At 43.1% G+C, this 12,855-nt stretch overlaps 3 protein-coding genes across 4 annotated transcripts; 2 read left to right on the top strand and 1 right to left on the bottom strand.

Annotated features, from left to right (window-relative positions):
• The first annotated feature begins 650 nt into the window (after positions 1-650).
• On the top strand, positions 651-3,501 carry LOC123411575. Its single transcript, XM_045104544.1, has 3 exons — positions 651-973; positions 2,632-2,746; positions 3,171-3,501. Exons 1-3 carry the CDS (start codon positions 731-733, stop codon positions 3,242-3,244), a joined length of 432 nt encoding a protein of 143 aa, XP_044960479.1. The 5' UTR covers positions 651-730; the 3' UTR covers positions 3,245-3,501.
• A 3,723-nt stretch (positions 3,502-7,224) lies between these two features.
• Positions 7,225-9,369, top strand: LOC123409312 (MADS-box transcription factor 26). Of its 2 annotated transcripts, none has more exons than XM_045102250.1 (7): positions 7,225-7,597; positions 7,685-7,766; positions 7,895-7,956; positions 8,494-8,596; positions 8,674-8,715; positions 8,804-8,845; positions 8,954-9,369. In XM_045102250.1, exons 1-7 carry the CDS (start codon positions 7,416-7,418, stop codon positions 9,113-9,115), a joined length of 675 nt encoding a protein of 224 aa, XP_044958185.1. In that variant the 5' UTR covers positions 7,225-7,415; the 3' UTR covers positions 9,116-9,369. The 2 variants fall into 2 exon arrangements, with proteins under 2 accessions (XP_044958185.1, XP_044958184.1); XM_045102249.1 differs by having other exon boundaries at positions 8,804-8,854.
• A 499-nt stretch (positions 9,370-9,868) lies between these two features.
• LOC123411149 (succinate dehydrogenase subunit 6, mitochondrial) lies at positions 9,869-11,858 on the bottom strand. The gene is made up of 4 exons (XM_045104085.1): positions 11,574-11,858; positions 11,381-11,483; positions 11,122-11,265; positions 9,869-10,194 (listed from the first exon to the last, which is right to left on the bottom strand). Exons 1-4 carry the CDS (start codon positions 11,736-11,738, stop codon positions 10,181-10,183), a joined length of 426 nt encoding a protein of 141 aa, XP_044960020.1. The 5' UTR covers positions 11,739-11,858; the 3' UTR covers positions 9,869-10,180.
• Positions 11,859-12,855: the final 997 nt, after the last annotated feature.

Below are 12,855 nucleotides of genomic sequence, written 5' to 3'. Positions count from 1 at the left end.
ATGCCTCTTGCGAAAGCAAAACCATGTCTCTCACAGAAAAAAAAATGCGTTGTGTTTGTTTGTTTTCGAAAGACACGACAATGTCTCTTGCGAAAGCAAAACCGCGCCTCTTGCAAAAACAAAATCGTGTTTTTATGAAAAAATAAAAAAATACATCTTTTTTCTGAAAGGCACGACCATACCTCTCGCGAAAACAAAACCGTGCTTCTTAGAAAAACAAAAAAACATATTTTTAATGCAATTTATTTTTTTGTCAAAAAGCTAAAAAAGATCGGTGAGAAATCGAAACACCAAAAAACCCCAGAAAAATTATAATCTAAAAAACCAAAAATAGGTGAAAAAATAAAAAAAAATCCAAAAAAACATTCAGAACGCTACCCGTAGCGACCGCTGAGAGTGTGCCAATTGGTCACGGGAGTTGGGAGGCTTTCAAGAAATGCTGCTGGCGAGTTCGAATCGTATAGGTCCGCGAGCTGATTAATGACGGCCCACAGGCCCAATGAACATTCGAAACGAAAGGACCTATACGACGTCACACACAGACATTCGGCCGACCAAATTGTGGCACGTGATTCAGCCCATGAAAGTCCACAGCCTCCCTAACCCGACCCACCAGAGCCCAACGGAAAGCTTTCCTACCTCATCCTCTCGTCATCGTCATCCCCTTCCTTCCTCCTCGGCAAACCAAACCCGAAGCGAACGACAACACGCGACAAGAAAGGAGAGGACGATGGTGAGGAAGAGGAAGGAGCTGCTGTCGTCGGCGCCATGGCGGACGGGGGAACCGGAGGAGGACGACGAGGCGTCCAGGATGAGCCGCGAGGGGAAGGTCACCGTCACCAGCAACCCAGGGGAGACCCCCACCATGAACATGCCACGCAGCAAGCGCCCGGACCTCGACCTCGCCGTCGACGACTTCGAGGAGGACGAGATCGACCCCGAGCTGCGCTACTCCTTCCAGCGCAACAGTAGGGTATGCCCCGCCCACGCCACGCGCCAATCCCTCCCCTCCCCCTTCCCCTATGTCTCTTCCTTGTTTGTTGCTGTTGGGCGATTCGCTCTAGGTGTTCGACGAATTGTGAACCCGCGGAGGCTGCAGTTGCAATGAAGGATTTTCCTCGGGATTAATTAGCAAGCTTAGGGTTCAATCACATGGTAGTAAAACTAAAACAATAGATTTAGTTTTTAAGGTAGAGGCACTGCAAAACTGCCTGAACATTGTTGGCCAAAATTCACAAGATTATACTTTACCTTTTACCTTCTTATTAACCCTAACCACAATAATTAAGACAAGGTATGAATAGCAACACAGATTTGTGAATTGCATTAGATGAAATAAACAGCCCCACAATTGCTAACTCTTGGTTTCTCTCATATCATGATTTCCATCTTAATCCAGATGACCGTATTATTTTACTCAAAGACATCCACAAAAAGTACTTTTAGTTCAAGCATAAATAATTTACCACTGACAAGCACAGTTGTGTAAATGGAAGCCTTGTCCGAGTATCTTCTACCCTGCATGGCTTTTATCACAGTTTTTCTTGAATCTGTGCTAACTTGGTCATCATAGTACTCCTACCCATAGAAACAGGGATCAGGGGTCGACGCCACGTCCCTTGACCTGTGATTGATCACCCCAATCAAGGGTTAGTGTCAAGTAAGTAGGGGTCACTGTGGGCTGACATACTTAACACGGCTCAAAACCATTGCTCTCGATCCCAAATGAGAACTCGCACTATGCAGTCATCGTTGTGTGTCACTTGGCGCTCCTCATCCTACTGCTACCGTCGCGGCGCCACGATCATGCTTGGATGTTGCCCGGCCCTTTTCTGCGCTGAGCGTACCTGTGGTTGCCTTTGATTCTTTGTCAGACAACCACAGCGGTGCTTCAATCTATCGCTGGTGGATCGAGGGGTTATAATCAGCGCATGGTGTTCAGGCTTGGGGGTTTAGGGTAAAGATGCTAGGGCTGGAGTACGTGAAATTAAGAGAGATGTGTGTGTTGTGCTAAGCCAAGCCCAGCAAGTCACAAGCCAACATTTTACTTTTTAGACATTTGATCTTCTATGCTTGTTTGCTATATCAAGACTTTTAACATCAAAAAATTGGCATGCGTGAAAAAAATGGTACTAGTAATCCCAGTGGAAAAAGCTACTCCCTCCTTCTCATAATATAAGATATTACATCCAATATACTCACATATAGGATGTAATAACGTCTTATATTATGGGACGGAGGGAGTATGTCCTACCATGGTTGTCGACCCGGAATTGTTTGGTTTGTGACCCATCCTCTGAAAGAGGTATACCCCTTGTTGCACCTCAACCCGGAGAGGAGGGGTTGCAAACAGGCGATCCTGATATTGTGCATAAGAACTATCAGAGATATTGATTTTTCTTATTTGGTAAAACATAGATATTGTCTGTGTGTGTTATTCCTAATACTTCATTCACTTTGTGTAGTTCCTAATGTTTCATTCACTTCGAAGTTTATGTAGATGTCTAGACGAATAAGAAAATCAACAAACCTCTCTTATTAAGGATAATTGATATATTGAAATAATGGAATCTTGTACTTATTTTGTTCGTTGTTTGTTAGTTATCTGACAAGAAGCTCTATGTTTTGCAGTTTCTGCGGAGAGTTTTCACCGTGGACACACTTGTCAAGCCTCTTCCTCCCGTGATGGCATACAGTGTCTCCCGCAATGTGAACTTTTTCTTCAAAATATTCACACAGTTTTGGGGTGAGCTCTGTCAATGGCAAGATAGTATTGTATTAACCTGGTTTACTCATATCCTATTCGTTGTTGTTCTGTAAAACGCAATTCAGCATTTCCTTCTAGTAAACAAATTAACTATAAAATAACACCATTCTTGATTTCAAGCCACTACATCATCTACTATAGATGTTATTGATATCCTACTCTGGTTCCAAGAATGAAACCGACTAAATAACATTTGTTTCTCCTGAAATGCATTGGGTCACTGTTAGCGGATTGATATTATGTTAATTTAAAATATGTGCCAGTTATTAAGATAACTTTATCTAGTTCACTATACTGTAACTTGCCCCGCAATGTTTTTCCAGTTATAACTTTATCTAGTTCACCATACTGTAATTTCCTCCTTATTTCTACTTTGATAAATCTTCTACTACATTGCCTGCAGACGAAGAGGGAATCGCCAATGCACAGAAATCCCTTGGACTGGGAAGTGAGGATAGCTCCCGGCGGTTTCGCTGATTACCGACGTTCCATGAAACAAGTTGCTGCACTAGGCTCTGGAGGACCTGTTTATGATAGAGAATATGGGTGTGGCCTGGCTAGTTTTGATGACTTGTTTATTATGCTTATAAGACGGGTGTGGTCTGTCTAATTTTGAAGTTTCATGCATTTTCCAGTAGTAAAAATGCTCGCATTATATGCAGATCTTTGTACTCAGGAAAGCTGTTTGTTTTCGTTTAAATTTGAAAAGATAAAAGTCGGTGCTTGTGCCTAAATTCCCATGTTTTGAAACAGATTATGGTCCTTCATTGGATGCCATGTTTGCATCTGCATCCTCGTCATGCTTGGCTACACCAACCATTGGATATTCATTCGTCTCTCAATAACGGAATAGAACTGATGTTTTGGGAAAAATAAAGAGAGGAGAAGAATAGAAACTGGCGGGAATCGAAGGACAAACCACTGTTTATAAGGGGGAAATGGCTATTGTTTGTTTTTCTCAGTCAAACAAAACAAAACCAAACAAATAGGATCATATCTTTCTCCTTTTCCTGGTATACCTCTTCCGGTGGCAGAAAGCAAATCAACATTTGTTGGACCAGCAAGGCTCCCTAACCAGAAACCATAAAATATGCATCTCTAGTGGGATTGATTTCTGCCTGCATAGCCAAGCATTTCTCTCCTTTGTTCTAACAGACCCTGCAACTTGCCAAGCTCTGCATTGGCTGCTTTTGGTGTTCCTAGATTCAGAGCCAAAGCTGGCAGGCAGTGGTCCTGGACGGTTTTGCTCTCCTCTCCTCTGCCTTGGCGTTTATAGCATACAAAAGTGGGCTTTCAGACGCCATTGGCTACCGACTTGTAGCAGCCAATTGATGATTATGCTAAGTGGAGTACTTGTTGTCATGTCCTATAGTACATCCACCATGCATCATAATAACAAAGACAAAGAGGAGAGAAAATTCTCCCCGTCAAAAAAAAGAAGAAGAGGAAATTCAATGCACCATGGCAGACATGAGCAAGTGCTTGCACATTGTGCCACCAGCATATTTCTAGTCCTTCTAACAATTTTTCTATGTGCCTAGGCATAGCATAGATTGGGTGTAGGTTTGCATATCATCTCTACCTTAATCTATGTAAAACTTTCATAGGTTGAACATAGTCATTAAATTAAGATAAGTGTGGCTGCAGAGAAAGAAGAGAAAATACTGGACCCTTGCCCATTGCCGCTTACCGGATTAAACCGACCAGATATCGTGAGCCAAAATATGCAAGGAGTAAAAGTGGCCTAGTTCCTTCGTGATATTGCTCCGCAAGATGCTTCATTAAACTAGAGCCCTAACTACAAGATTCTTGGAGGAATTCGGTCACGGATTGCTTCGTGCAGCTGCTGCGCACCTTGGTTATGCAACGAGCGCTAATGCGCTTGTATAATTTAAGACATAAATATAATATCTGATGGAGGCAACCTTTTCACCCAAGGTAGAAATATAACAGCAATTTGTAGCCATGAAGCCATAAGCTTAACAGCAATATTATTTGCAGCCTGCTTTTAATCTGATGATGTTACCTAATATGATTGGATGTGCTTCATTCTTGATTCTCCAAGTTGCTCATGTACCATGAGACTCATTTTAATATTTGGATGATTTTAGAGAGGGCCATACTTTTCAACAGCCAATGCTTATATTCCCTGATTAGTTAAGATTGCTGAACTCGTTGCGTATTTGTGACAAAATGCGCTTTACTTTGGTATAACTTCAAATATATTCCTTGAGACAATCTTGTTGTTGATGACTCTAGTTAGTTATGTATATCTGTAGAGACAGGGCCATGATAGGCAAGATTGCTATCTCGACATAGATTAGTTTTTCAATTTAGCTTACAACAGCCACCTAATAAGGCCAAAGAACTATGAACAGAAATTGGCCCACAATAATAACATATCCATGACTAGCCAGGAGTATAGTACTAGTATGCATCTTTAACTACAGTAGCAGCATGTTATGCTGGTGCATTAGAGAACACTGGAAAGAGCTAGCATCTAAAAGGTCTCAAGTGTCATAGGCCAAGCATGCAGGGAGGACATGACATGACAGCAATCTTTCTCTTGGGAATGTCCAATGAGCACTCACTCTCCTTTTCCCTTTCATTAATCAAAAGGCAAATTAATTGGAATCTGTTGAAGCTTTATGCCCTAAACCACTAGCATCTACTATGAAGCATCCCACAAGGAGATGTCTCACCAGGTGGCAGCCTCCCATAAACCTTCCATTTCACTGATGAATCCAGACTGACATCTGGGAGAAGTGGTTTTTCTTGTTCGGACCACCATACACGGATACACCCTTTATGCAAAACCTTTAGGGATTGACTCTCCAACACTTGTTTGTCAACCATTGATGTGAAGGCAACTTCTTGAAGACCAAAGCGAAAACTACATGCGATGCAGGCAACCAAAGGATCTTGCAATCTGAATCAAACGAGAGACAACGGGCTTCTTAAGGCTCACAAGTCTCCAGAATTCAGATTCATGCACACCTTCAAAACCGGGAAGATACATTTAGTTTCTACAACCACTCGTGTTTTGTTTTCAGCGCATAATGTAGAGATCAAAAGAATTACTCTATGTTTATGCCAGGGTGTATTTTTAACGATCAAACATCGTTTTCGCCCACAAGGTACTATATATTCTCATTCGGAAGAAAGAAAAAAGCAACTTTCATGTGCCCTCAAGTTTACCCTGTGTTTGCTTTGCTTTGTGTTGCCAAAAACAAAATGTTAAGAGGGTGATAAGGATGAAGAATTTTTTGGAGCACTATCAAGTGAGGTGTTTAAAACTGCAAATTGTTGGGTACAGATGCTCTGTCCAACAAAAGAGATAGAAAAAGAGGAGTTATTGACATGACACCAATGGGCATCCTGTTTTAATTAAGCTAGCAAAGCTAGCTATCTTTATAACAAGACATATAGTCGTAAAGCAAATAGAGGAGGAATTCATAGACAGACATTAGCCACCTAATATTGCGGCAAAGAAGGCCAGCAAATTGTTCTAAAAAACAGAAAAAATACTATACATCTAGCACTAATTTGATCTCTTTACAAAGTTTTTTCTTCCCTAGCTATTTCCTTAGTTCATCGTACTTGTGCCCACAGACCAAACTTACTAATAGTTAATACATGTTTTCTTTGTTTTACTTTAGTGAAGTTTCACTACTTGGTGCCATATAATTTTGTTGTTGTGCCAAGGTTGACTTCAGCTAGCTCATCCTAACCAGTAGTCATGTCAATGGACAGATAATAGGATAGGTGTTTAGTCATCTTGTTTTATTTTCATGGTTGTGATGTTTTACTAATTTTCTTTTGAGTTTGCTTGTGAACATGTGTTGAACACTTAAACTACATACTTTGATGCTACTTTATTTAATACTCCATCCGTTCCTAAATATTTGTCTTTCTAGAGAACTACAAACGGATGTATATAGACATAATTTAAAGTTTAAGTTCACTCATTTTGCTCCGTATGTAGTCCGTAGTTGAATCTCTAAAAGACAAATATTTAGAAACGGAGGGAGTAAAATGGATGTGTGCATCATTTTCTTTTTTACGGAATGGATGTGTGCATCACTTGATGCAGAGGCCGGGGGTAATCCTCCTTTTGGGAGAAAAATGTCAATGGACAGTCACGACCGATGTCCGTTCCATGAACCGTCACGTGTCCCGCCTTCGCAAACTCAATAGAATGGAACACACTCATGAGGCCAAGTGTAAATGTGTGCATCGCCACACATGGATTCCAAGGTGCCACACCAACTTTCTTCCCTCTCATCTGTTAGCTTGACCGCCCAAACCCCTCAAACATTGATTGGTAGGGGACGATGTGGGCGTAGAGAGGCGAGTATTATTATTGCGGGGGATGCGAGGGGAGGGGGGAGGGAATTGGTTCTTGCTCGGGCTGAGAAAGGTACTTTTCATTGTTGCTCCCACTATAAAAACGACGTCTCTAGCCTCACCTGTGGTTTAACCAGGACAGTAGTCTCACATAGAGAGAGCTGCAAGGGTGCAACCGCAGCAACCTCGAAGCTAGTCCAAACTAGTGGAAGGTTGTGTGCAATCCATCATCATCTTCGTCTCTGTACATCTACCCCTTATCAATCAATCCATCCATCCATCCACCAATCAATCATCATCCATGGCGAGAGGCAAGGTCCAGCTCCGCCGCATCGAGAACCCCGTCCACCGGCAGGTCACCTTCTGCAAGCGCCGCGCGGGCCTCCTCAAGAAGGCTAGGGAGCTCTCGGTCCTCTGCGACGCCGACATCGGCATCATCATCTTCTCCGCGCACGGCAAGCTCTACGACCTCGCCACCACCGGGTACTTCCTCTCAGTTCTCTTGATTGAGTGATTTGCTCTCCTTCAACCTCGAGCTCATTCATCTCTTCTTGTCTTGATCTTGAGCAGAACCATGGATGGGCTGATCGAGAGGTACAAGAGTGCCAGTGGAGAAGGCATGACCGCCGATGGCTGCGGCGATCAGAGAGTGGTAATTAAGTTTCTTCCCATGTTCTCTCCTGTTCATGTACGTCGCACATGAGACTTTTAAGTGAGCATGTTAGTGGCTGCGTGGCACAATTTGGTGAAATTCTAAAACTTGACCATGTTTGTCACTAGGACCCAAAGCAGGAGGCAATGGTGCTGAAGCAAGAAATAGACCTGCTGCAGAAGGGACTGAGGTACTCCATCCTGCTTACCCATTTCACTTTGCTACTACAAGTCACATTACTTATCACATTAGCTCACAAAAGGGGAAGAAGTGATATATTATGTTTCCAGCATGTCTAGTTTTATTTTATATAAGCGCCAACATAGTTTTTATCATTCAAAGCTACCCTGAATTCTCTGTTTACTTGCACAGAATCATCTCAAAGCAACACGAATTTGTCTGTAAGTAACACAAAATTAGAAACCGACTTTTGCAAAATGATGCATCTTTCCAGCATGTCTAGTTTTATTTCATAAGCGCCAACATAGTTTATCATTTAAAGCCACCCTAATAACCCTGAAATCTCTGTTTACTTGCACAGAACCATCTCAAAGCAACACAAACTTGACTTACAGTAGCACAGACTTAGAAACCTACTTTTGCTCTTACATTTAGTTGAGCTCCATCTCTGCCAACCAAACAGAACTGTTGATTGTTAAAAAAAAACTATGATAGGTACCTCGATGAACTCTCAGACTTAACCCTGACAAAATAAAAACCATGGCAGGTACATTTACGGGAACAGGGCAAATGAACACATGAATGTTGACGAGCTGAATGCCCTGGAGAGGTACTTGGAGATATGGATGTTCAACATCCGCTCCGCAAAGGTAATTCACGGGAAGCCTATAAATTATTGAAAGAGAAACTGTTCTGTTCTGGACACTAAAACTTTCTTGCCTAACAGATGCAGATAATGATTCAAGAGATCCAGGCACTAAAGAGCAAGGCAAGTCAATTAATAACACTTCAAATCTATAAATACCCAACTATCATTGACAACTTACTGAAAGTAGAGTTGGATTCTTTATATGCAGGAAGGCATGTTGAAAGCTGCCAACGAAATTCTCCAGGAAAAGGTACCGATTGTACGTATATTGTCACATGGAACTTCAAACTAGATTTTGTGTTGTGGACCGCCGTGCAAGCAATTGTTGCTGATACAAAAATTGTGTTCCTGGTTGCAGATAGTAGAACAGCATGGACTGATCGACGTAGGCATGACTATAGCAGATCAGCAGAATGGGCATTTTAGTACAGTCCCACTGATAGAGGAGATCACTAACCCACTGACTATACTGAGTGGCTATTCTACTTGTAGGGGCTCAGAGATGGGCTATTCCTTCTGATGGTAATAACGCCCTGAGGGACTATTATTAGTGTGTAATATGGTGGTTATTTATACTTAACAAAGCTTGCTTTATGTATGGGTTTGCTCTGGTACTACTCTGTAATATTTATATCGGCCATATTCCCTCAGGAGTGCCCTTAAGGCCTTAAGTATTGTATTGCACTGTGCTTTTACATTACCTAAAGAACTCTTGAGGAGCTCTGATGTTGCTATTTCACATAATCAAGACCTTTGTTTGTGTGTTGCTTTGAATACCGAGATGTTGCAAGCTTATTACCCCTTGAGTAACTTGTTTTTACATGACACATTGTTTATTTGATGCATGATATCAGTTTGTTTCGTTAAGTTTAAGTGACATGCAAACAGAAACTGTTAGCATTAGGCATGAGAAACCATTGCTGGAAAATCACTAGTATCAGATAATTTGATGAGGCATATGCAGAACCAAGTACCAAGGATAGATCCAGTGGCAGCTGAGTTAGAAAGCACCACCTAATTAAACTTCGGATAAGTGAGTGTGCCTACTTACAGAAGTGTTGATACCTATGAAATGCTGATACAAGATAGTTTCACAGGCAACTAAATGCAGTGATACTTACAACATGACACAGCATCGAAATAATGACCCAAAGAAATACGCAGTTATCAAGTCAGGAAAGCTGGTTCCAGAATTCTCCTATGCAATTGGAACCATACTCACTTGCATTAGGCCTCAAGGCTCATATTCATAACTGGAAACCTGAGTTGGAAATGATTCAAAGAAGTAGGCATCCCCTATATTATTTTTAAGGTCATTGAATACTTACAACCTGCAGAATAGTCATTACTGATAGACTGAAAAGTACTGGCATTTAGTTTTCCGTAGGTGCAAAGATGAACATCATAGAGAACTGGGAGCAAACCCATAGTAGAGAAAATAAAATACATTGTCCAATTGATTGCCAATATGCACCTTATTGGAAAAAGACTAGGAAGTAGAAACTACAAATCCCAAACTGGAGACATCATTCTCTTGTCAAACCAGTAAAGCTGAAACAGGTGCAACCTTATGCAGAAGTCTTCTTCAGTTCTTCTGGCCTGCTCAGAGAAGAACATTTGCAGCAAGGTTAGAATAAACCATGAAATATTTGGTAGCAGAAGTAAACAAAATACTTTCATGCAGGCAATTCCATCAACAATGGTGCATTAGCAAGTACTATCATTGAATTAACAATCATATTTCATCCTATACCTTAATACTCCTAATTCACATAAATAACTTTATGATAAATCTCCAAGACCTTTACATCAACACTACTGGAGATACTGTCATATAATGTTCTAGGAGAGCTAAACAGAAACATACAAAACTAAATGAAACATTGTCATACTATCACCCAATTACAATCACACTGCCAGAGTCACTATCCCATAATGTTCTAAGAAAGCTAAATGGAACATTGTCGTACTGTCACTCAATTACAATCACAATGCCTGAGTCATCATCATATAATGCTCTAAGAAAGCTAAACAGAGATACGCAAAACCCAATGAGATATTGGCATGCAGCTGTACGCAGACACTTGACCGCCGTGACAATCCATATTACATGAGTCACTATTATGTAATATAATTGTTTCATGAGAGCTAAACAGAAACATGTCCATCCAAACGAAACATGCTATGACGACTTGCATGTTAATGAGTATCATCATGGATACAGCCACATCCTATCCTTCTACCATTCCTAGTTCACTCAAGACAACATTTTACCAACACAACATAATTGCCAGTTCACTCAAACGGCTAATCGCAGCCCAGAATCTAAATTCACTCAACTGGCGTATAATCAACACCTCTGAGTCAAAACTTTTGCATAGGAACCAATGGAACCACTATTATGATGTTCTCTTACACAAAGTGGCATGGCATACATGTACTAACATGCTGCCCTTTGGAATTGAATCACAAAATGAGGATAAACAGGAGTAGCATGTGACACGAAGCCAGAAGAAAGCAACACACCTGCGACCTTGTCCTCCCACCAGTAGATGAACCTGAGGTTGGCCCCCTGCTTGTCCATCTTGTAGAGCTCGTACCAGTGCTCGGCCACCTCCGATCCGAGCACGGCGCCAGTGAGCGCTCCGAACCCGGTCGCCAGCACGACACCTGCAGGCAAGGCAGTCAGTCACGGATCAAATCCCCACCGCATCGCCATCAGACACAGCAGCAACGACAACGCGTGCAAACCCAGAATCAAGACCGATCGAGAGACTTTCCGTACCGTGCGGGCTCTTGGAGTACTTGAAGGCAACGCCGCCGAGGTGCGCGGCGCCGGCCAGGGCCCCGCCGAGCGCGAACTTCCTGGACTCCCTCAGTGCCTTGAGCTGGAAACGAATCTCTGTAATTTAGAGGGGGGAAGCAGAGAGGGATCGGGATCGGGCTGCGGGAGAGGGCAGGGCAGGGCAGGGAGATACCTGGGGGCCGTAGACGGGGTCGGAGGCGATGAACTCTTCGACGTCGGCGTCGGACCACTTGGGGAGGGGCTGATCGCGGCCGTAGACCTTCTTGAAGTAGTCGAGGAAGGCGAAGTTGCGCGCCCAGTGCTGCTTCACGCCCTCAAAGTGCTCGCCGATCCCCATCGCCGCCGCCGCCGCCGCTGCTTCGCTACGATTCGATCGATTCCACGGTGAGCCTTTCTCGTTTCTCTCCTTGGGGAAAAGGTTAGAGAAGGAAGCCTAATAGATGGGCTGGCTAAGACCCAGATGGGCCAGAATGGCCTACATGGGTTGGCTACATAAGCTTAGTAAATGGGCTGGATACAACCCATATGGGCCAGAATGGCCTACATGAAATTACGGGGATGACTTGTTTTTTTTTACCTAACCTTACAAATTGTCGTGCACCACTCAAAAGAACATACTGTCTTTAAAGAAAAACTTAAAAGAATATACAAATCGTAGATATCGCTAGGAATCATCGACTGATTTCCAAGCGAATCAGTCGAGTCGTCGGCCATCTGATACATTCTTTGAGCCCTTAGATATGTCAACACATGCTTGCCCTTCTCTCTCACATCCCCTCCCCTGCTTCGATCTTGCATCACCGCTCTACTGACGACCATTGCAGCACCAGAGAGCCGTCATGACAAGAGCTTCATTGCAATACCAAAACACTATGTCTAACTGCTCGCGAGCGTTGCGATGCAACATCCAGAGCTGCAATGGAACCGCTCGCAAGCACTCGAATGCAACACCAAAGCTTCCCCAGGGAGTTGGCGGCGATGCTGCATCGAGTCGCTGGCGAAGCTCCACTACAGCTCCTTCGAAGCGCTAGTGCAGTCGCGATAGAGCTCCAACGACCCCGACGACTCTCCATTGCAACCCCGAGCGCGCTCCATTGTAGTGTTGGCAATGACGGTGGATACTGCGATGCATCACATGGTAGCCATAGCGGAAGCTGCGATGCAACACCTGTGACGACAACGCAAGCTACTTTGTTGGAGCTATAGTGGAGCAGCAGTGCAACGACGTGAGGCGGGCGATGGTTTGTGACAAATGTGTAGAGCGTGGCGTGTAGGGGTAGGTGTTGCAATAACACGAGCGGTGGCAGGGTGACAGGCGATGGCGTTGGCATGGTTTTGATGTGTTGTGGGAACAATAAAAAGGAGGAGAAAAACGAGTAGCCCAACTCTTTCTGCAATAAATAGATAAGGAAAGGAAAGAATAAAGGGGGAAGAAGATCAGCGACTCGATCATG

This window comes from Hordeum vulgare, chromosome 7H, assembly GCF_904849725.1.
Source record: "Hordeum vulgare subsp. vulgare chromosome 7H, MorexV3_pseudomolecules_assembly, whole genome shotgun sequence".
Classification (NCBI taxonomy): domain Eukaryota; kingdom Viridiplantae; phylum Streptophyta; class Magnoliopsida; order Poales; family Poaceae; genus Hordeum; species Hordeum vulgare.
This window is presented reverse-complemented; position numbering and strand designations above follow the sequence as displayed.